We start from the raw sequence: 24,514 nt of genomic DNA, 5'->3' as shown, positions 1-24,514 counted from the left end.
TATTTGAGGTTTCTGGGTTTTGTTTTTATTAGTGGAGGTTCGGTCCAAATACTAATTTTCTTTCCTGTGAGGAAAAGTTTTTTTCCCCCATGAGCTCCTCGTGGTGGCGTTTTTTCCCAGATACATGCTGCCCCCGTGTGGACGCTTTTATATCGAAACGGTAAAAAAAAAAGTTGATAGTTGTGAAAGTATTTAATCGGACTCATGTCCATTATTCTCCTCATGTTTCCAGGTCCTTCTGTCAAAACTTTTTACAACCGTCTAATGGTAAATGTCTAATATTCACTTCATATGCTATAATCAAGAGAATTAGGGAGTTTATTGTTTACTCGCATCCCCCCTTTTCCATTTGTTGTTACCTTGGCAACAGCTGCTCTGGTGCACTTATCAAGAAATTGCCTATATTTAAACTTACAGATTTAAAAAAAAAATCCATACAAGTTACATTAACAGGATCAATCTCCACTGGTGCTGCAACATAACATGACTTCACCAGCTGATCAACAGACAATAAGTTGGCAACAATTTATCTAATTGATGAGGCCGTGAAGGCATGATGTGAAATATGAGGATGTGCTGCTTTCTGCTGTGTTTTACCTTCACATCATTTGTTTATAATCACTTATGGCCCATATGTTCAACCATTCAAATACTATTCTGTATATTTTGTGTAATGTGTGTGTATATATGTGTGTGTGTGTATATATATATATATATATATATATATATGTATATATATATATATATATATATACACACACACATATATATAATTTTGTTCATATACAGTACCAGGCTACAGTATGAAGGCAGTCAGTGGTTTAACATATACAATGTGTATAACATTATTTAGGACTAATAGAATGTAGGTGAATCTCACAGGACCCGATCCGGGACGTTCTGCGGTAAACCGTTTATTATAAAGAGAATAAAAAACCGCAGTAGCAGTCCAACGCACCGAGACCCCCACCACCAATGCAACGAGGGGGGATGATGCGGAAGGATACGCGGTGACGTTGTTCCCCCACTGGAGGCTCCTCCGCGGCGGCGCGAGGTGAACGCAGAGAGGAGGGAGGACGGAAGGACGCAGAGAGAGAGAGAGAGATCACTCGGTCCAGAACACAGCAGCAGCATCATGGCACCTATCGGATTAAAGGCGGTGGTCGGCGAAAGTAAGATCTTTTATTTATTACGATTATTATTATAATATGAATTGGTATTCAGCCTAGTTGTGAATTTCAGTGGGATGCGGCGCGGCGCGCAATTGCGGCTGCTTGTGTGCGTGTTTGCAGGATGCGGAGAGCTGAGTGCATCAGGGTGATGAGGAGGAGGAGGAGGAGGGTGGTGGTGAGGAGGAGGGTGGTGCTGTATTGTAGCCGTGTAGTGAGGAGGCTCGTTCAAGGCTCATGCGGCGCGCGATGCGCAATTCTCTCCAACTGTACGGATATGTGAAAAAAATGGCTTTTATCCAACCGTGATTGGCCCACTGACAGAAAGATGTAGCCATCACTCCCTCGGAAGGACGCAGGCAGCCTGGGGGCTACTGCAGCACGCAAGCACACACACACGCCCTTTGAGCCTCCACCGGCGTTTTTATGTCAGTTTTTTTTCTTTCTTTTCTTCTGGAGCTGCATCATTGAGCTGGACGTTGTGCGACGTGGGGGCCGCTGCTGCAGGACGCGTGTCGCTTATCACGCCCCTGGTTACAGCCCATCCAACACACAGGCCCACCGTGTGATGCAACGACAAAGTGATTTTTTTGCAGATGGAACAGTGTCCATCCGTGGGATGTATTCCCTGCGTGGTTTCAGCAGTGCCCCCCCCCCCCCCCCCCCCCCCCGTGGAGGGTTGGAACACCCCTCACCTACCGGAGCATCTCGGCGCTGAGACGAGCTGTGTGTCAGCTGTGTCTCACCCTATAATGGCGGATTGTGTCCGAGGCGAGAAAGTTTCCTTTAAACAACCCCCCCCCCCCCCCCCCCCAAAAAAAAGGCCCGAGAAATTCCGCATTATCTGCACATGAGCCGCAATAACCACTCTCGTCTTCCTCCTCCCATTCCTCCTCCTCATCATCATCATCATCATAGTGCAACCCTGCGTCTTTTGGATGCTGCGGATGAAACTGTCCGCTATCTGCTTTAGTCATTTGAGTCATTTATGTCGGCTGATGCTCCAGCAGTGTGTGTTTGTGTGTGTGTGTGTGTGTGTGTGTGTGGCTGATGCAGGCCTGAGAACATGGAGGCGCTCAGGAGGGTCAGCTGGGTGCAAAGTGCATCTACCCGTGATAAATGACTGACGCTGCGTAATTTCCTCCGTTTTTGCCAACGTGCCCCCGCCCCTGCAGGATTTGCATGCACCTGACGTCCGTTGTTCATCTCATTGATCCGGATTCATGTTTCACTAACACCAAGACCACACTGCCTGTCCTGTAAGAACGTGTCATCCTCTGTCTGTATCATATCTTGTGATTGGTGCTGCTGCACCTTTCTTTTGAAGGCCCCCACCCCCACACTGGTACACATTCACCCTACACACACAGCTTCCTCTGCTATGATATGATGGAGGGTGAGATGGGGTTGTGCTCAGACTTCCCACATGGAGCAAGAGTTGAGCCTGAACCACCAGGGATTACAAACCCAGACATGTAAATTCACCAACAGTCTGATATAATAAAATAAAATATTGTTATGGAACTGTGGCTGATGGCAGGGCTGGAGGATATGGTAGAAAAAAAATATAATATCACACTATGTAAAAAAACAAAACAAACGCCACAACTCAAAACCTTATCGCCGTGTATAGTCAGTTTTTATATAGTTTGCATGGAGACATTGATTTTTAACTATGATATATAATAGTGATACACACTGAAAAAAACACTGATAGTGCTGAATTATTGAAGCAGTTCTTTTAACAGATGATTAGATGCCCCACGTTTTTTCCTATAATAATCATAATAAAAATAATAACGTGATACATCATCTGCACGCCCACAACGGCACACACAGCCGCTTCACATGCCAAACATCCTCGCATATTTCTGCATTATTTCATTATTTAGCCCTTGTAAGGGGCAATTACATAACCCAGTTTGTAAAAACCAAAGGCAGGGCACACGCAGGCTCGCTCGCTGTCAATCGCATCGCCTTTCTCCCAGAATAATGTAAACACTGCGTGAATCTCTCCCTGTAGGTAAGAGGCAGGGACGCAGCGGGCGACACCTGTGCTCTGTGTGGCTGAGGTGAAGCCGGGGTGGGATTGGTGGAGGGCAGAGAGGGAGGGCGACACCATCACGGGTCCTCTCTGCAGCAGTGGATGTAACAGCCAGGATGATGGAGGAGGAGGAGGAGGGGGGAAGGGCAGCGAGCTGAGCTTCTCCCTCCCCCCCTTTTCATGACTGTGTGTGTGAGCATCGGTCCCAGTGAGGGAAAATAAGGCAGACTGATGAGGCAACGATCTGAGCTGCAAGATTATTATCATTCTCTAAAAGATGCTGCTGCTCGGGCAGATGAACCTGAGGGAGCACTGCAAATTACAGGCCTGTGATTAAAAAAAGGTGTGTATCTGACATTCTGGAGGCGAACAGTTTACTACAGTATGATGGATTGTACTGGATATCATTATATATATCGTGCAGATATATCGTGGATTTTCTGTAAATGCAACTGAGAAACTCAAACCAGATCAGAAGGAGTTTTTTTGACTAATCATTTATATAAAAATCCCTTTTCTGCAAAACTACCACCAAGCATTGTGGGATTCATCCGACCATAGACAAATTAATAGCATCCATACAATTCTAACTGTATCGTCACGTTGCTCAAACTTACTTCAATTTATTCATCGTCTTTAGCTGCTTGTTCCTCCTCTTCAAAAGTTCATACTGTTAAATCAACACCTGAACATATTAACCACGAGAGTTCTAACTCTTGATTGCACGACTTTAAAAGCTTTGTGATTTGCTGTCTTATTTAGATCATTTACAGCAATTTCAGATTTTTTCTTCAGCTCTGTACTTAATGTATGGTCTTTTCATCTTTCTCATTGCCAACAAATAAGCAGGTTTCCCAAAATGTTGGACCGTTCCTATACGTATTTCGATTGCTCGATTCTTCCTTGGAAGCTCCTGGAAGCATGCTGGTGTTTATTCACTCGTCCAAGCTTTGTCAAGGGAACAAAGGAGGAAGGTGTTACGGAAGGACGGACGCATGCACGCAAGTGCACACGACACGCGACCTTGGAAGCGTCGCTGAACCAGAGCATCGTCACACACTCGTCTGGCTTCAGTGTCTGACGCAGTTGCCGGCAGGCCTACGTAAAACACACGCCCAAACACACACACACAAATCTGTGCTGAAATGTCACGTCACAGTGATTCACAGAGCACGGAGAGCTGTCGGACATTATAGCTCGCTAGTGCAGGGTCATACATTCGCTCATAATCCCAATGAATTCCCTCTTTCTCTCTTCCACCGAGGAAGAGTGCTGTGTCAGAGCTGGCAGACCTCCTCTTCCCTCCCACTCCTCTCTGCAGCACGTGACTGCTCTCTCCATCCTCCTCTTACATACACACAAACACACACACAAGGAGACAAATTTAACAGTTGCGTTACAGAAATATCTACGTATAGACAGACCGGCGGTATACGAGAGCCAAGATGCTGTCGTCCTCAACAGCGACGTAAACAAAAAGAGACAAACCCAGACTAAGGGGAAAGAGGAAGGGAGAGGGTAGCACGGCGTGTCGGTGACCATGTGTCAAGATGTTATGTTGACTGTAAAGATAGTAAAATAGAATCACTAGCTATTGATGTTTTTGGTTCTCTATGCTGCATATGAACCGGTACAGCTGAGCAGGATGAGGCTGCAGATCGCTCAGGTCGCTGCAGCCTGCGGTTCACTTACTCTCCCTCAGTCTGTTATATACTGTGACTGTCTGCCATTTGAATTTCCCAGATTCATTTAGAGTTTACCATAAGTGCTTATAGGACACAGGACAGAGTAAACACCCCCTATGAATTATTATGATTAGCTGCTTAAGCACTGACCCTTTCAATGAGCATTTAGTCTTTAAAGACGGCGAAACGAGGTCTTTAGGTTCCGTCGTGTGAGGTATTTCAGATAAAAATTGAATATTGAATACATTTGATTGGACACATTAATGAATATGTCTATGATTGCACACAACCTTTTAAATGGAAAAGAACAGAGTGATCCACAAGACTTGATATTATTTTTCTTCACTTTAGAAATGAAATGGTTATACTCTAGTGAAATATTTGCAAATTGTAGCCCTTCATGAATATAAGAACACCTATAATTATTTATTTTGCCTCATTAAATATATGTACTTCATTTCCTTTGTAGGAATTTAAGCTTAGAATTTAGTGATATCAGGTCTATGAAATTCTTGAGTTCTCTGAGTAAATGATCAATTATTAGTGAACTGACCTAATCATGATGATAAAACATGGACAGAGATTTTAAAATGTTAATTCTTGCGCAGCATTTTGTTTGTTGAAATGCTGCGTTCGTGAGGTCTGTTGGTCGATTACGTCCTCTACTCAACTGAGTTTCCCCTCAGAGAAGCTCTTTGCTGTCAAGTGAACAAAGGAGGCCGACAACTCCATGTGTGTTCAAAGTGTAGAGCAGCGACTTGTCACAGAAGATCGTTGTGCCTTCACCCACACGTGTCTCGGTAATAATCTGACATCTGGAGACATTAGAAGCATATTAGTCGGTGGATTGTTGTTTTGTTTTCATGCAGGTGTTGATTGACGCCTCCACTTCCTGTTTGATGCTGTGTTGAGGTACATTACGTCGATTTAGACTTGATGAGAACAAGTCAACATGTTGCCATGTCGGGCAATATACAGTGTCTGTGGCAGGAGGAGGATTTCTGAGTCTCATGATCATCATCTCCCTTCACCTATCACCACCGGTCATGGGAAAGGCTTCCTCAGCCCACACGACCTCTGACCTCGGACTGGATTTATGTGGGAATGATCCGGAGTAGCTACAAACTCATGATCCTCCTCTGCTTTTCTTCCTACCCATTAACGCCGGTTGTAGCTGGTTAGGACGTTATGTAACTTGCAGGCAGGTGGACAGCAGACAAGCTTGTTTAGTCTTTTATGTTTCGTTAACGTTTTTAAATCTATTCATCTGCTCGGAGTATATTGATCTGCAGAAAGCATCGTGACGATTAACTACTGTGTGTCAACAGTGAGTGGATACAGAGTTATTATAATTATTTGGTTAAACATAGTGACAGATGTTGCCAGAGCTCAAACCAGATGTTTGATTATTTTGGAACAAACGGTCCAAAAAACCTTGAATGGAATCCCTTTTCATTGATATAAAACATAAACAAACATAAACTTTAAGTTTATTATCAGTCAAGCAACTAATCAATCAATGTACTAATCATTTCAGCTCTATGATAAATGCAGTATTATCTCCAGTGTGTCTCAATGTAGAAAAATAATTGTCATCCATCTCGCCAGCCGTGTTCTTGGCCTCCATCTTGTTCTCAACTGTATTTTTTCTTTATCAGTTGTCATGCATCATCACTTATTTGCATAGTTTTATTGATTGTATACAATAGAGACCTGCCTGTGTCTTAGAATTTGAGAGCCTCCAACTGAAAGCGTTTCAAGATTGTGGTTGTTATTTTTTGCTAAGCGTAATTTAAAATAACCCTCTCCTCCGCTGAGCCACAGTGAATGAGGCTGTCCTTGTACTTTCGGTGCGAGCTCCTGCTGTCTCGCCGCCTGTCTCTTTAAAGAGGAGCGGCGTCTCTCTCTCGGGAGACGGTGCCACAGTGAAGCAGAGATCCAGAGAGAGAGAGAGAGAGAGTGAAAAATAAATGGGTCATGCACTCATAGGTGAAGATCCCTGAAGGGGGCGAACCACGAGTCAAAGGGAGAGAAGCCTGTCGGCTCCTCTCTGCTGAGTGTGATAATGTGTAGAGTGAGTGGGCGACTTCGGCAATATCATCGTGTACAAGCAACACATCACACCTCTTCGTGGTGTGAGTGTGAGGAATTTGTCTGGTTCTGTTTCTGAAAAAAGAAAATCTGTGAAATTGATTTTGGAATTTATTACATCGTGTTACAGGTCTGTCTTAGTCTTCTTCTTCTTCCCTGCCGTCAGATCAGGATGTGTATCCTGTTCAACTGGATGTGAGGCCTCGAGAGAGAGAGAGAGAGAGAGAGAGAGAGAGAGAGAGAGAGAGAGAGAGAGAGAGAGAGAGAGAGAGAGAGAGAGAGAGAGAGAGAGAGAGAGAGAGAGAGAGAGAGAGAGAGAGAGAGAGAGAGAGAGAGAGAGAGAGAGAGAGAGAGAGAGAGAGAGTGTGTGTTTTGTGTGTGTGTGTGTGTCACTCTGCCTGTTTGGTTGACACAGCTGTTGCACTGTGTTTGTTCAGGTCTCTTCCCTTTCGTCGGACTGGTGCGCTCCTGACTGTTTTGTTGTCGCCTCTATCTGGAGGTCAGAGAGGGAAAATAAAAAAATCCTCAGTGCTTCCTGCTGGTTTCGCCGTTGTGCTTTCAGTTTGGAGTGTGTGGCGCCAACTTCGCTGTTTTCATCATGCGACTTTCGTTTTTTACAGGACTTAGTGAAGGAAAACACAGGAGACGGAGGAGTGCTGTGAGAGAAAAGCTCCAATCAATCTTAATATGAAAAGGATCAATTTGATCTGCTTTTTTTCTGAAGACAACAATAATAAATAGGGTTAGGGTTATATTATATTATATATATACACAAATATTTATATATATATGTGTGTGTGTATAATCTGTGACTGTAGATTTTCATTCTCGGTGCTGCAGCACAGCGCAAGAGGAAACACATGAGCTGCAGCAGAGGAAGAGGGAGCACATGTGACGGATTTCCCCCCCGACTGCTGCTTTGTTTGAAGGAGTGTCTCCTCCTGGGCCCTGGAGGTGCTGCAGGATGATAAGACCAGACGCTTGTTTGATATAAAGTCCATAGTTTTAATTCCTTGTAGCTTGAATTTGCTGAAACAGCAGCAGAAGATGTCGGAAATAGACTGAGCCTGACGCGGGGAATCTCTTGTCATTAATAGTGAGAAAATTATTCCAACTATTCCAAGATTAGCGTGTCCCGCAGGAGGTCAGACAGAGTTCCTCCGACTCGCAGGAGGTGAGAACTGTCTGTCTGAATCCAGCCTGTAGTTATCCCTCATGGTCACGCTTCCCGTGCTTCCTTTAGCCCCTCCCTCTCGTGTGAGCGGAGCCAATCAGCAGCTTGTGTCTTCCATCACCTGGAGGCATTTCTGGGTGTTTACTGAAATGAACACATCCCTGATCTTTCCTCGATGTTTTGCTCTGTAGTTGAGTCTGAGTCCTCTTTAATCTGCTGTAATCCATCAGGATCTCTGTGCCCTCAGGTTTTAGCCTAGAGGGCTTAGCGGGTTATAGTCCCAGTGATCCAGCCTGATGTCAAACACTCATTCACCATAAATGGATTTATCCTAATGCGGCTGGCAGATTGTTGGTACAGTGATCAGGCCAATATCAGGATCGTGGTTTAAACATGGTGATTCTCTTTGTTGTCGTGCGGATGAAACAAAGCAGAATCTTATTGTTCCCTCATCGTCATCACGGTGTCTGTCCCTGCTCGGTAACCTTGTTGCAGGCAGTATTTGCCTTTCGCATTGCTGTTGTCCTCCAGTGTCGGAATTTCATTATAAGGTTATTTTTAAATCTATAGCAGTGGGGCCGGATGATGTTGGCTGTTTCCACTGGACTTCCCTGTAATGCTTTTATACTTTATTGTGCATTTTTCATATGTGAACGGCAAAGTCCAGAAAATGTCCAGACCCAATATTCTGGGGTTCATGTCTGAAAACAGATTAAAAACATCAGATATTAGGGAATTAAAAAATCTGATACCGATATACTGGCAATATTGTAATTAAGGCTTGATATTTAACAGTTAAATCATTAAAAAAATCAGCTGCAGCTGTTCAAAGATGCTAGAACCAAATAACTGTTGTTATACACACTATAATTATATGTATACTTTCAGTATATTCCCATGAAATGATCTAATATTTAATATTTTGTCAACATTTCTTTAAATGAATGTGAGGGAGGTTGGGGTTACGTTTTGATGTGTGCATCCTTTCAGGAGTATTCCCTGTTTACAAAATGCATTAAAACATCTCCATGCACCCCTCAGTTTCCTGATGATGTTTGCTTTCTCTTACAGAGATTATGAACGATGTGATCAAGAAGGTGAAGAAGAAGGGAGAATGGAAGGTAAGAAGTTCATGTTTATTAGAATCTATTTCAAGTTATCTCGTCGTTTTCTCTGTTGTAGTGCTCGGATCAAATCTAAACTCAAAGATAGTGTTTGAATTAAAAGTAATAAAGTGAGTTCGCATAGTTACGGTCTCCTCCCCCCGTTGCCAGGCGCTGATCGTGGACCAGCTGAGCATGAGGATGTTGTCGTCCTGCTGCAAGATGACGGACATCATGACAGAGGGCATCACCAGTAAGAGACGACGTCCATTTCTCTGCACCGTCACTGTACTTTCTTCTTGTCTCCTCCTGTAACTGTGTCAATGTTTGTTTCTGTCCCTTTTAGTTGTGGAGGACATCAACAAGCGGCGAGAGCCTCTTCCCAGCCTGGAGGCCATTTACCTGATTACACCCACAGAGAAGGTTAGCATGCTCCATCTCTTTCCCTCTCTCTCGCTCTCTGTCATTCATATTCAGAAGTGCGTCAGTGTTTTTTTTTACCAGAGAGAACAGAGAAACCAGCATACGTCCAAACACACGGCGGTTGACTCGGTCAATATCATGTGAAAGATTTTTTGTGACAGAAAAAAGATGGTTTGCTTATAGTACACCACAATGAAAACAATAGAATTTAGCGACTGATTCTCTCTGTTTCTCCTCCTCTAGTCCGTCCAAACCCTCATCGGCGACTTCAAAGACCCTCATTCCGCCAAATACAAGGCTGCCCACGTTTTCTTCACTGACAGTGAGTCATTTACACCAAGAGCTGCATCAGCAACGAGTCATGGAATGATGCAACTTTTGGCTCATGAATTTTTGGAGTTGCCGAACAAGGATTTATTTTTTTGCTTCGTTTGTGTTTGTTTTCTGTGCTTTGTTGCTTTTGTTTTTACTATTGTTCGTAGTGATTAAGAGCAAATAATAAGCTAATGTAACGCTCTTCTGTCCAGCCTGCCCCGATCCTCTGTTCAACGAGCTGGTGAAGAGCCGCGCCTCCAAATCCACAAAGACTCTGACCGAGATCAACATCGCGTTCCTGCCCTACGAGTCTCAGGTAGACACCGAGCTGTTAAGAGCGTCTGATCGATGTTTTCATATACTTCCTCTTGAGGGCGTAAATGAAAGGTTCACTTCTATTGTTTGTTAGTGGCTGTGAGTGAAAACCAGAGATAGAAAGTTCAAGATCGATTAAGAGCAGGGGGGGAGGGGGGGGGGACATAGACACTGCACAGGACACAGACGAGAATAGCAACATAGAGGTTCTTGGGTGTTGATAAGAAGAGACGGAGAGCAAAACACAAATAGGTGTTGGTGGCTGGACACAATGTTGCTGAGTCACCAGACTGTTCTAGACACACTCACATCTCTTTCCCCCCCTCCAACCTGCTTCTCCATCGTGTCCTTCTTCGTCCTTCCCTCTCTTCCTCTGTCTGTTGTTTTTATCCCGCCATTCCTCCATCCCTATGCACGTCCTCTCTTGCTTCTTACACTTATTCTTTCCCCCATCTCCCCCTCGTTCTGTCCTTCCCTCTCTCCATCTCGCACATCTCCCCTCCTGTCCGCCACTTTGCTCCCTCGCTATCTGAAGATGACGCCCGGCCCACAATGCATCGCTCCCCATCCCGTCTACTACAATTAATTCAGAGTCAGTGATTTTCTGCCCCAGGCATAATTCTTTTCCTTGTAGTCCCCACCCCACAGCCCGATGCTCTCTCCCTCCATTGGATGAGTCAGGATCCACACAGGAGGCGGCGGCCAATGGTAGTCGGGGCAAACACACAGGGACCCTTCTGAAGCGCTAGAGGTGTGGTCACATGACCGTGGACAGATGGGGTGGGAGGAGGGAGCGGTGGTGGTGATGCAGCAAGAGAGGAAATCAGGGGAGTGGAGACGAGGATAGAAAAATATAGGAGGAGAAAAAAGAGAGGAATGAAGATGAGGAAGGAGAACAAACAAGGACATTAAAGGGGAAAGGAAGGACAAAAGGAAATGAGAGAGGAAAGGAGACAAATATATAAATCATTTATTTTGTATAACGGGCTGAAAGTCCACACTGACCTTCTGTCTTAGTAAAGACTTTTAGGTAAAAGTGAAATCTGTTCCTGGCACAAACACAGATGACTGTGCACATTATATAAGAGAAGAAGATGCATTCAGGTGAAAAAGCTCAAAGCAGGAAGGAACAAAACTGTTCAAATTTTAAATTTCTGTACGTCGCTGTGTGCAGGTGTACTCTCTGGACAACCCGGACGCCTTCCACAGTTTCTACAGCCCCCACAAGACCCAGCTGAAGAACCCGGTGATGGAGAGGCTGGCCGAGCAGCTGGCCACGCTGTGTGCCACCCTGAAGGAGTACCCGGCCGTCAGATACCGAGGGTGAGCAGCAGGGGGCGTAGGTGGGGAGCCGGGCCCGTGGGTACGAGGCTGGTCGCCCACTAGCATCTGAAGGAATTTGGACTTCATAAGAAAATATATTTTTTCTCCTGTGACGCAGAATGCTTCTGCACAGACTTGTCTGGGAGGAGGAATGGTGCTGCAGATATTACTGTTCAGTTACAAATGATTAATAAAGGTTTATATATTAGTATAGAGTCAACAAATATTGTTCAATGGGCAGCTGTGGATGAATGTTTCATGTTTGAATCCTGTATCAACCTGCAGCAGGAACACAGCTGTTACACACACACACACATGCCCATCAGACATATTCTTAAATTTTGTATTCTTTTTTATGTCTTTCCTTTTTGGTTTTGTCTCATCTGCATGTTTAATCATCTCTCTTCCTTCTGTCTCCTCTGATTTGCCGTCTTGTCATTTTGCGTCGACCCTCCGTATGCCTCCATGCTGACCTGATCGTCCCTCTGTCCGTCCCTCTGTCCGTCCGTCTGTCGTCCTGTCAGGGAGTACAAGGACAACGCCACCCTGGCCCAGCTGGTTCAAGACAAACTGGACGCCTACAAGGCGGACGACCCCACCATGGGAGAGGTGAACCCCCACAGCTGAATTCTGCATTACTGATTTATTTTAAAATCATAATATATGCATGTTAGTCTCATTGCCTCTTCTCACTCTCTCTGTAGGGTCCAGACAAGGCTCGCTCACAGCTGATCATCCTGGACAGGGCGTTCGACCCCGTCTCACCTGTCCTGCATGAGCTCACCTTCCAGGCCATGGGCTACGACCTGCTGCCCATCGAGAACGACGTCTACAAGTACGAACAAATGCTAATGAATTAAAAAGATGAAATGATGATGATAAATTACAGTATAAAATATGAAAATCAGCTCAGTTTTCAACACCTCAGGTAGTGTCTTTCAGTCAGGAGGTGTCTTTCCTTTCTCCTTCAGGTATGAGACCAGTGGCATCGGAGACTCTCGTGAGAAGGAGGTGCTGCTGCACGAGGACGATGACCTGTGGGTGAGCCTGAGACACAAACACATAGCGGAGGTGTCCCAGTGAGTACATCCGTTTTTTTATCTTCACACTTCATCTGTTCAATCAGTCGTCTGATACTGAAAAAAAGCAAAGTTCAAAACCCTCTCCATCTTTCTCTCTCGTGTCCTCGTCCTCTGCGGCCTGTGTGTTTTTGCCATTCAGGGAAGTGACGCGACAACTGAAGGAGTTTTCTGCCAGCAAGAGGATGAACACTGCTGGAGAGAAGGTGATATGTTCAGTGTGAACATGCTGCATTTGCACCTTCATCTCTTTAATTCCTCAGAAAACATGTTTGAGTAAATCAATCGAAAACATTCGATACCACTTTCATGTGCAATTCATCATTCAGTCTTATTAAGTTAGTTTCAGATACTTTATTATTTATGTTTCGTTGGACTTTTTACCTCGAAAATTAAACTGGGCTACAACTGCTTGATCTGTGATTAGAACAAAGGTTGTTTTTTTTAAGTCTGCTTCCAGGATTTTTTTCTTTTATTTTATGAAATCTTACACCAACGTTGACATCATCACACTTTGTAAATTTGTGTCTCAACAGACGACGATGAGGGATCTGTCCCAGATGCTGAAGAAGATGCCTCAGTACCAGAAGGAGCTCAGCAAGGTGAGTGTGTGTGTGTGTGTGTGTGTGTGTATGTGCACGTGCGTGTTTGTATGTTTTCCTGTTTGTTAGTGTGTGTATGCACAAACGCGTGTTTGTATGTTTTCCTGTTTGTGTGTGTGTGTGTATGTGTGTGTCTGTGTATGTGTGTGTCTGTGTGTGCGTGTGCTGACTGTGTGTTTTGTCTTTTCCAGTACTCCACTCACCTGCAGCTGGCTGAGGACTGTATGAAGCATTACCAGGGAACAGTGGACAAGCTGTGCCGCGTGGAACAGGTTAGCGGAGAGAAGATGAAACTAATGTGCAATATAATATTGCACGTGGATCTTTAATTTACGTGACAGAGGTGATATGAGACCTGACTTTTTTCCTGTGGCAGGATTTGGCGATGGGAACAGACGCCGAGGGCGAGAAGATCAAAGACCCGATGAGGGCCATCGTGCCCATCCTGCTGGACGCCCACGTCACCACACACGACAAGATCCGCATCATCCTGCTGTACATCTTCCTCAAGAACGGTGAGTAGTGTATTAAATATCAACACAGGCTTGTGAGTATTGGTATTTCTGTCCTGTAAATTGTGTGTGTGTGTGTGTGTGTGTGTGTGTGTGTGTGTGTGTGTGTGTGTGTGTGTGTGTGTGTGTGTGTGTGTGTGTGTGTGTGTGTGTGTGTGTGTGTGTGTGTGTGTGTGTGTGTGTGTGTGTGTGTGTGTGTGTGTGTGTGTGTGTGTGTGTGTGTGTGTGTGTGTGTGTGTGTGTGTGTTTGTGTGTTCAGGCATCACGGAGGAAAATCTGAACAAGCTGATCCAGCACGCTCAGATTCCCCCTGAGGACAGTGAGATCATCACCAACATGGCTCACCTGGGCGTCCCCATCGTCACAGACGTAAGATCCTCAATCTTTTAGTCTTTTCTCCTCCTCTTTTCATTTTCCTGACCTCTTCTGTGATGTCCGAATAAACTCAAAGACAGTGAGACGTCTTGTTGAGTCACGCTGTTGTTGCGACTTCATTCACTTCAAATGAGGCTGTGGAGACTTTACTCGACGTCCAATGATTTCCCAAATTGTTGCAGAGCTTTTTGAATTAACCCCCTGCTCACCACTTATGGAAATTTTTCTCAATGAAATATAGATTACTCGCTTGTTGATACTATTTATGTCATTTGCACTTTAAAGCCCACTTTTTCTTGAAGGCTGTCACGATAGTGTGTTGTTTGAATTCTAGAGGGAATCTGTGAAGGTGAGACTTGAGAAGTTGTTTGATCCAAGAAAAGAATGTGCATACACTTTGAGTGTCAGATTTCTGAGCTTCCACCCAGCACATGAATTGACCGCCGTTGAGTTACCAAACATACATGTAGCAACACAACTTTGACAGGATGTTGACGGTGATGGATGAATTATCCTTTTCAAGCAAGTGTCTGCAAGAACATTTCTACATTAAAATTAAAAAGAACAGTTTGTGTTTGTGCCAGATGTATTTCAGCAAACAGTTTACACACATTTTTCTCTAATGCATCTCCTTTTTCCTTCTGTCCATCATCAGTCCACCCTCCGCCGAGGAAAGAAGCTAGACAGGAAGGAGCGTGTGAGCGAGCAGACCTATCAGCTGTCCCGCTGGACACCACTGGTCAAGGATATCATGGAGGTGTGTTTGGCTTTAATCACTGTACATCATATACGCATGAGGGCGTTGGCTAACCTGCGGTCTCCGCCTAAGTCAAACGTCTGTTTTCCCATCTTGGATGTTCTTGACTATATTTGTGCAATGCCTAATCTTCGATGGAGCTTAGCTTCGTCGTGTGTGTGTGTAAGACGCCTCATGGTTGTATAATAATATCACTGTGTAACAATATTTCTTACAAAGGTCTGTTTTATGTTTTTTGTCACCCTTTAGGATGCTATTGAAGATAAGCTGGACACCAAGCACTACCCCTACATCTCCACTCGCTCCTCTGCCTCCTTCAGCACCACTGCAGTCAGGTACAGACAGACACACAAACAAACACATATAACTACATGTACACAAGAGTGTTGTATCTTATTGCAAGGCCCTTTTTTAAATGATGAAAACAGAAATGGTGGAGTTGGATCAATACTCATTTTGAAAGGGTGATGAGTCTGACGGATCAATATTTTGCTGGTGTGTACTGATTCAGCATCAGATCCTGATCTGCCTCATTGGCTGTCACCTCCCCCACATGGACTGACACTGAGGAGCATGTTTAGTCATGTACTATCGGTTGCTCAGAGGAAAATTAACACAGATGCAGAAATCCTGGAATCTGGTCTCAAAAGTGCAGATGAAACTTTGGCTTCAGCTCAGGTTGTTTTTGTTTTTGGCACCAAAATGATTGACTCTCAAGTGCATAGGTATATATTTTATTTTATTTTTTTGTTGTTCTTTTTTAATGTGACCCCAAACAAAATTTAACCAGATTGTTTTAGCTGCTTAAACTAAAAAAGCGTTAGTTTCAACCTTAAAACAAAGTGACATCAGTGAACTGTATATTCATTGATACTTTGTATCATCATTCTTCCATAATGGTCTAACATAAGAGTTGGAGATGCTTCGTTCATTTGTGTCACATTTAGTTTTACGGAGAGAGACTTTAGGGGAGATAATGCACGTACATTTTTAAATCACAATTTCCATCAAGAAGTATTACATTTATTTCAGTTTTATCAGCTTTCAGCTATCAATTATTTTATCAAGAGGTCTGTATTACCTTTAGATTTTAGCTGTACTGTCTTTTAGACGATAATGTAAAATCAAAGTCACATGTAAAGAGTGATAACCCAAATGGTTGGTCCAGAAACCTCCACCAGTCAGATGCACCGGATCAATCTTCATGTCGCCTGAATGGAAACAAAAGCATGAGACACAATAAAAATGGAAGAAATTAATGAAGTTTTAAATTTGTCACCCTATAAGGTATGTCCTTGAATAACCTAAATGTTCACATCTTTGCGTCTATTAAACAAAAAATATATATTTTGACAAATCATTTATTCACAAAAAAAAGGTGAGAAAATTAAATGAAAATTAGGATCCAAATCTAAGAAAGAAATATGCTATGAGCCTGTAATAACATGATCCCGTTTGCTTCTCTGTGCCCCAGCAGCGCTCGGTACGGCCACTGGCACAAGAACAAGACACCGGGAGAGTACCGCACCGGCCCGCGTGTCATGGTCTTCATCATTGGCGGCGTGTCCTTCAGTGAAATGCGCTGCGCCTATGAGGTCACACAGGCCAATGGGAAATGGGAAGCCATCATCGGTGAGTAATGCGACAGGGGGCACCACTGAGCGCAGGCCCCCCGAGAAACAAGAGGAAAGGGTTAATGAGTAGACGGTCGAGACACACGACTGCTCAGAGATACACTCACCACAAGCGTGAGCACTGAGAGTGGACGTGTCTCTGAGCAGAACGTGTTTTAGAGAGAGATGATAAAAAGCTGTGTCCTAATTCAGGTCTGTGGCCTTCAGGTCTCCCTGTGACCTTCAGGTCTCGCTGAAGGTCACAGATGTCTGAACTGGAACACAGCTCAGATGATAAAGATGGAGGGAGTCAAACATAGGAAGTGAACTGAATGGAACTAACGCAGAGGTCAAGGTTCAAATTCACGCATGGGGGTTAAATCGGTTGATTGTTTTTTTTGGATAATTGAAAATGAGTTTTCAACTAATACTTTCTGGAATCATGTTGCATTTTTAAAGTGGAAAGATGATGATGAAATTTTTTGGGAAATTATAGAAACAATGGTGACACCTCAAACCACCGCACACAGGAAGTGGAAAAAAACAAAGAACCTACAAAAGATTAAATATGGTTATATATTTCAGGTTTACAGTTATTTCGGTGTCGACTTTAACCAAATACGCTTTTTCAAATACAAAAAGGAAAATTGAGAATATTGTTTGAGGTTTTTGCAAACAGAAATAATAGAGAATTTCCAGTTCAGACCTCTGTGACCAAATAATAAAGATGGAGGGAGTCAAACAGGAAGTAAACTGAATGGAACTAATGCCGATGTCAAGGTTCAAATTCACTGCAGAAAAAAGAAATCACTATCAAGATTTTGTTTCACAAAGCACATGGGAGTTAAATCAACTAATACTTTCTGGAATCAAGTTGCATTTGTTGAAGCAAGTGGAAAGATGATTATGACTTAGTGACACCTCACACCACTGTCACACAGGAAGTGGAAAGGACCAACACAAGATTAAATATATTTCAGATTTACAGTTATTTCTGTGTCGACTGAAACCAAACCACACTTGTTTTTTCAAACATGAAACAAAAAAAAATTGAGAATATTGTTCATTGGAATAGAATTCCCTTTTCCTTCTTTCACAAATCGGCCACAACCGTTTCACAACAATCCCACAATGACATTTTGACAGAAGTATTGGGACGGTGTAGCTGCAGCAGTGGGTTCTGTGTAACTAGCCCTTTTCTGTCATGCTCCTCTGTACTGTTGATTTGTATTTGTATGTCTTTAAAGCTTTGCCGGCCAGTCTGTCTTATTAATGGGAAAATGTCTTGTTAGTTTCTGTTGTGCTCTGCTACAGCTGTTCAACGACTGTTGTCTTTAAATTGCAGCCACGCCGTGTCTTTTTTCTGTGTCTGTGCGTGTCAGTTTTATTTGTGTCTGTGCAAAAAATGGGGAGTGTGTATGTGTGTGTGTCTCTCTCTCTCTGTGTGTGTGTCTGTGTGGTTGCTTGGTTTTAACCCCTTCTGTTTTTTTTCGAGAGACTGGTGGGAGGGGTGTTGGGGGGGGCGTGGCATGTGCTGAGAGACGAGTGGTGAAGCCGCCTCTGTTCCTCCACAGGTGCCACCCACTTGCTCACCCCCACCAAATTCTTATCGGACCTGCAGCATCCCGACTTCCGAGAGTCCACTAGGGTGTCCTTTGAGGACGCAGACCCCTCAGACGAGTGAGGCAGAGACAGATTGGGAGGGAGGGAGAGAGAGATCACACTGAACAAAGTAAAGGCAGCCGCACAATGAAGCCCTTTCTGAACCTTCACAGCACAAGGGCTTCCTCCTTGTTCCTTTCTCCTTCTTTTGAACACTCGGTACTGTTTTTATGTGACTCCACCCTCCTCCTCCCCCATGTCCCCTCGGGGATGGGCCCCCCCGACCTCTCCTCAGTGCATGGACCGCTCACAGTGTACTCACAGTTACTGTAGCCAATCAGAGTAGGCGTTCCATTAGTCAGGTGGCTGAATCCACACGTCCAGACTTGATCACATTTGCAGACTTGTGGACTTTATGTTCCAGATGTGACTCAAATCGACGACAGAAGTAGGATATGAAACCTTGCAGAGTCAAAGTGTACAAGAATGCATTATGTAGAATAAATTAAAGCCCGGCCGATATGGATTTAGGGTACGATACATTGGCCGATATATATATACATATATATACACATATATATGTATATATATATTTTAAATCTGTCAATGATTCCTAAAATGTCGTTATCGAACCTTTATGACAAAGAGATGTAATTGAGGCTTGATATTTTAGTTTAACCATTTAAAAAGAAAATACAAATACAACCAAATACATAGAACTTGAATTTAGGAAATAAACATGAGCAAATTTTTTTCTTCAGCGTTTATTCTGTATGATAAAACATTTCATATCGGTAAACATAAGCGCTGACACACATATGTCTGTGAAATTCTCATATGGATATGACATATCGGCCGGGCTCTAGAATCAATACTTAACCAAGTCATATCGTAGAACTTTGTAGAAAAAAAGTGTTGACGTTAATCTAAAAGTTTGACTTGTCAGGAGCAGATATACTCTCAGAAACTGGACGTGATGATGACGGTGAGAATGTCCTAGTTCGTATTCCTTAAGTCTGCAGGGAGGATGTGGATCCAGTGTCTGTGCTGAGGAGTAGACATGCCTGAGGGGGTCGTGACCCCATCCCTGCTGCCTCCTCCTCCCATCATCTCAACTGGGTGGATTAAATCGCCCCTCGAACCGCCACCCAAAGGCCCTTTGAGCCTGCTGACCAACTCACTCCAGATTTAATCTACCGAGGTCCATCCTTATCAGTTTTCAACTGTCAGATTATTTTTTCTTAATCAACCCTTTGCAAAGACAGTTCCCTTGATTTGTTGCTGGTTTCTTTCAGGACGAGTCCTTGAGTTCATGCTGAAACTTTGAAAAAAAAAGGATTCTCTCCTTTTTTTCTTTTATGTCTTTGTGTGTTATTATTTTTAGATTTTTTCATTTGACTACCAATCCTCTACATCCAACATGTCACTCTCTCTCAGCCCACCGTCACATGCTCACATGGCTCATGGCTTGTCTGCAGAGTGCGCTGGATGCTAATAACAGATCATCACGATGATATTTGATATTTATTTATTGTCTCTCTGCTGACACAGTCTGAGGATGTAGCATTGTTCAACCTGATATGCTTTAGCAACCCCCCCCAAAAAAAATAAAGATGCCACTCATGTAGAACGGTCAAAACTCATCCTTTACAAATTTTGGTTTATGAACATTGCATCTTTGAAAATGCTGAACAAATGTTTGAACAATTTTAGAGTTTATTTAAAATACGCAACACCTCTCAAAATAAATTTGGCAACCATTTAAAGGAAAATCATATGGAATTTAAAAAAACAAACCGATAAGATACAAGATACATGACAAGATAGTTAGAATAACTGAAGTATGTTGAGCTAAAAAAAACAAAAACGTGTTTTATAAACTGCGCAGATGGTGGAGCAGCTGTCCGCACGTAAAAAAATCAAGCAAATCTTCCTCTCGTCACCAGATTTCATAATGTTTGGGAACATTCGAACATTATCTCCTGGATACCGACTTCCATATCCCATGTCTCTTCGCCATTTGACGCTGGATTTTTTTTTCACCCATAAAGACAGAGCATCGTAGTCCTGGACACCCATCTCATTCCCGACTAATCTGCTAAAGCGATATCGTTTACAAACCAGATTTATGTTTTTTATGGTTTCCTCAACAAGTACCATACGCAGTATGACAACCCCCCCCCCCCCCCCCCCCCCCCCCCCCCACATACTGCCACATTCAGCACTTCCTGAGCAAAATGGCCATCACGTACTAAAAACAAGTCTTTGTTTTTGTTATGCTATTTTGGTCCGAACCGATAAAACGTGCAGTAGTTGCGTTGGACGTCAACGTCGCAGTGTTTGTGTTTCTGGGGGCTGAAAGGCCCACGAAGCTGTGTGTTTGGGGGGGAACAGCAGAGAAGCAGGTGAGGCCAGTCCAACACTGACCTCTATAACTCACACTCAAACCCCCCTCCCACCCACACGACCCCCTGCATCACCTGGAGATGGGCCCGCCTCTTTCTCTCTGTCCTCATAGGATCGAGTTTATAGTGTCAATTATCGCTCAATGTCTTTGAGGTAGAGATCAAATCAAACTGGAAGAAACACGCAGCTTTGCAACAGAAACAAACCAACGTTAGGCCAAATACTGTCGATGTTGAACAGGTGTGAGGAGTAAATCAAATAAGTCTGTTTGCTTCTTTTTTTCTTTCTCTGGGATCAAAACTAAGATGGCAGCCGTCCATCTGTAGATCTGGTAACGAAGTGACAAACAAATTTGGCAACAAGTTTGCTTTACTCCGGTCGGCACCTTTTCAAGTTCTTACAATGTTTGAAATGTGTCTTCAGCTGTCACGAGAGTTCATCCCCGTCTCACGGAGGTTACCGAGTTTCACATAATCATTCATATTAATGGCAGATCTAACTCTCTGGTTTCTGGATTTCATGCTGTGTTTATTTATTTATTTTTTGCTCTTCTAGCAGTATTTCTTTCCAGCTTTCTGCATGCTCCTTATTAATCGCAGGCCTACATGGTCATGTGCACATTTTTTTTTCTTCCTAACATCTGATTGGCTGTGCTGCGTAGACGGGGTTTTGGTGTCGTAGGCTTTTTTCCACAAGTCCACCCGCCACTTTTTCCAGCTCACAGAGTCATGTCAGTCGTGTGGTACCATCACTGATCCGTGTGCTTCCATAACGTTCAGCTGCATGTGAATTAACACAGTTTGTACCAGCTCTCATGTCTGTAGAGGTAGACGTTCACATGGTGTTTTTATTTTATACTGTACAGGCAAATCAAGATTTAAAAACTGTTATGGTTTAAAGCAAAAGGTGGACTGACAGATAATTGGAGAAATTAAATGAAATGAAAACCCCAAAATGTGGACATATGAGGTTCTCCACCATGTCCAATCAATCTTGCACAAGTCATATCTCTAGTTTTGGGGGATTTCTTGCCTTTCAGATCGGCTAAAGCAGGAAATGTTCCTGTTGTTTTTTTTGGCGCAGCTTGAGAAAATTATGTCCAAAAGTCACTTTTAACAGAGTCAAAAATATTGGTATTAGTAAGGAAGTAGTTTTACGAAGCAAAATTTGAATCTGCATATAACATTTTGCAAGACTCAACAATAGGTTTCCATAGCAAGAGCTGAAAACACATTTTTTTTCTTCACCGTATTAATTCCAAACGTGCAGATCTAACGCTCTGCGTGTGTGTGTGTGTGTCTTTGTGTGTGTGTGTGTGTGTGTCTTATGCGTGTCTCCAGGCTCGACCCACATCTTCCCCCCCACAAGCCTGCTGGAGCAGCTCAAGACCATGAACAAACCAGACGAAGAAGTGACGAGCTAAAAATCTTCCAGCCGCATCCCCCTCCCACTTAACCCCCACGACCTCCACCTCCACCCCATCCCACCTCCAACCCGCCCTGAAACCCTGAATCCATTAATTGTGTATGCATCTTGCTTGAAAAACAGAAAAGGAAAAAAAAAGACATCTTAGATGATAAAAAAAAAAATATATGTTGTATCAAAGAATAAAATTGTTGCAAGTATTCTCATGTTTTACAATGGATGCAACTTAAATTAACTTATTTAAAAAGGTTTAAATATCAGAACAGATGGCCATTTAAAACTGAAAGTACCAAAAGTAACACTATGCTATGAAAACCTGCTAGGATGTGTAAGAGGTTTTCTCTTGGTTTTTCCTTTCAATCACTCCCTTTGGTGTGAGTTTGACTGGAAGCAGGTGGAGGAGGGATGTGACGTTTGAGAGGTTGATGTTGTAAAAAACAAAAACAAAAAAAACATGCAATATATATAATATAAATATATTTCACCGGGGAGGAGGAGGACCTAATCCTTGCCCATTTGACATGTGCATATTCAGTAGCATGCTTGGACTTTTGTGTGGACTGTCAATGTGTTCGTATCCAGTGTGGATGTTCCAGGAGCTGCGGAGTTTAGCTTTTTCCCCAAAGATGCTGAGCTTGAATACTCCACCGAAAAAACAACAACTTTTGTTTTGAGTATATTAGAACGAATTAACTGAAACTTTACAAACCGCTCCACTACACATCGCTTCATCTGTAAATAGTTGGAGATGTAAATCTAATGCATTATACTAAAATATCTTCATATTTAGTCTAATAGTACTAAATATATATGATATAAGATATGAATATGACCACAAACAACAAAAGAATTGTCAAGATTTAATGCTGCCTTCACGTATTAGTCTGGAATTCCGAGAATGTCATGTTCAAGTGCTTTGTTGTCGGAAAGAATTGGAAAAATGGCAAATGTAATAATAATATTTGCACCGGGCTAGCAGACTTTAGTCCGTTTGTTATGAGTAGAACGATAATTGTCGTTGGTCTATGTCGTTTAAGAATTATCTCAGAGTTTCCCACTCGTAATTACGACTAGAGGAAGCATTCATGTTCCAATTTCCAAGTCGGCATCTCGTATTTACCACAATTCCGATACCACCTGAAGGCAGCATAAGAAACGCTTACGTAAGGTAGAATTTGAATTAATTAGATCCAGGTGGCGCTTCCGGTTGTTGTCGCGCTACTGCTCTAGCTACAAACGGGAGTTGTCTTTTTCGGACTTATTTTGGCGTCAATATAACGTCGTAACATACTTGGCGCATATGTTTGACAACTGAGGAAGTGGACTGTGTTGTAGGAATTGTTTTTGTGAACGTTTTGATCGTTTTTTTCGCGGTGAAACCATCGTGAATCCAAGCTAGCATTAGCATTAGCTTGAGCCGCCGCCATTTTCCATCCTGTGGGAGTCAACACAGCAGGTGAGTGATCGATGCTCAAAACTTCGGTTGACATTTCGGTGAAGTGTTCGTTTTTCAAAAAACTTGGCAGAGCCGACAATGAAGAGAGCGAAGGAGCTCTGTGTGAAAATATAAAACATAAACATTTAAAAGAAGAGCAGACTCATCCCTCCTCCGGCTGCCGAGACGTGTCAAAGTATTTTTGACCTTCCACACAAACCCTTTTCTTTTTCCTCTCTCTGGCGAAGCTTCACGTGTTACTGTCTTCAAGGGGCCGTTGCTTGCTGTTCTATAATGAATTCTGTTTTAAAAAATATAAAAAGGGGGGCCAGTCGTATTTCAGTATTGTATCCTGTCAGATCGTTTAAGTCTTCTCATTGGTTCGTGACGGTGTTTGAACTGGGCCATGCACTGAGTAGGTGTCGTGTGTAAAATGCCATAATGTTGCTGTTGTTTAGCGTCTCTCGCTTGTTGACTGGTGACCTTTCTGACTGTGAAGTAGTGATTTTACTTTTGAAACTTTTAAAAGACCGGGTGAAAGCCGCGTTGTTTGTGTGTGATGTTTCTAGCCGTAGCTGTCTAGTGGGTCCACCGGGAAAAATGGGAACTATTATCTCTATTTTTCTTTTCTTCTTTGTCTGTTTCCTCCTGGTGCAAAGTAAGAACCCTAAAAGAAAACTTTAACCATTTTCACTCCTCAGTTTCCCGCCGTTCTCTCCTCTTTGCCTCCAAGCGACTTGTATATTGCACTACTTGCGTTTTTCTGTGATGCAAACGCTCGACTTTGTGTCAACATTTTTTATTATGATTTGCTGTTGTATAGGGTTTAACTCTGTTAAATCAATTGATTTATATCCAAATAATTTATCAGAGGTGAGAAACAAAAGAAATATCAATGAAACATTTAGTCCGACTGTTTAACTTATTGGAATTGTTTGTTTGCCAATGTTGAAGCACAAACAATACTTCCACGTGTACCTAGTATGTACTAAGGCTGTCTAATAAATTGGCTTCCATTACATTAATGACTCGTTTCCTTCTTCAAACTTAATCAGTATCAGTAAAA

The 24,514-nt window shown here is 43.1% G+C and overlaps 1 protein-coding gene across 4 annotated transcripts; it reads left to right on the top strand.

Annotated features, from left to right (window-relative positions):
* The first annotated feature begins 882 nt into the window (after positions 1 to 882).
* Positions 883 to 24,469, top strand: stxbp1a (syntaxin binding protein 1a). 4 transcript variants are annotated; one of them, XM_035607328.2, is made up of 20 exons: positions 883 to 1,172; positions 9,235 to 9,284; positions 9,438 to 9,519; positions 9,613 to 9,689; positions 9,933 to 10,011; positions 10,217 to 10,320; positions 11,494 to 11,642; positions 12,167 to 12,251; positions 12,347 to 12,477; positions 12,614 to 12,721; positions 12,864 to 12,927; positions 13,258 to 13,323; positions 13,515 to 13,595; positions 13,700 to 13,838; positions 14,095 to 14,204; positions 14,866 to 14,967; positions 15,217 to 15,302; positions 16,442 to 16,599; positions 18,155 to 18,312; positions 21,929 to 24,469. In XM_035607328.2, the coding sequence occupies exons 1-19, from the start codon at positions 1,136 to 1,138 to the stop codon at positions 18,262 to 18,264; spliced, it is 1,818 nt and encodes a 605-aa protein (XP_035463221.1). In that variant the 5' UTR covers positions 883 to 1,135; the 3' UTR covers positions 18,265 to 18,312; positions 21,929 to 24,469. The 4 variants fall into 4 exon arrangements, with proteins under 4 accessions (XP_035463221.1, XP_035463222.1, XP_035463225.1 ...); XM_035607329.2 differs by having other exon boundaries at positions 886 to 1,172; positions 16,445 to 16,599; XM_035607332.2 differs by lacking the exon at positions 18,155 to 18,312 and having other exon boundaries at positions 887 to 1,172; positions 16,445 to 16,599.
* Positions 24,470 to 24,514: the final 45 nt, after the last annotated feature.

This window comes from Scophthalmus maximus, chromosome 20 (genome assembly GCF_022379125.1).
Source record: "Scophthalmus maximus strain ysfricsl-2021 chromosome 20, ASM2237912v1, whole genome shotgun sequence".
Taxonomy (NCBI): domain Eukaryota; kingdom Metazoa; phylum Chordata; class Actinopteri; order Pleuronectiformes; family Scophthalmidae; genus Scophthalmus; species Scophthalmus maximus.
This window is presented reverse-complemented; position numbering and strand designations above follow the sequence as displayed.

Bases quoted from the DNA above. Each gene is read 5' to 3' on its own strand.
- stxbp1a (XM_035607328.2), top strand. From the start codon at position 1,136: ATGGCACCTATCGGATTAAAGGCGGTGGTCGGCGAAA. The intron at 9,520-9,612 runs GTAAGAGACGAC...TGTCCCTTTTAG, and splicing joins CATGACAGAGGGCATCACCA to TTGTGGAGGACATCAACAAG. The intron at 13,596-13,699 runs GTTAGCGGAGAG...TTCCTGTGGCAG, and splicing joins AGCTGTGCCGCGTGGAACAG to GATTTGGCGATGGGAACAGA.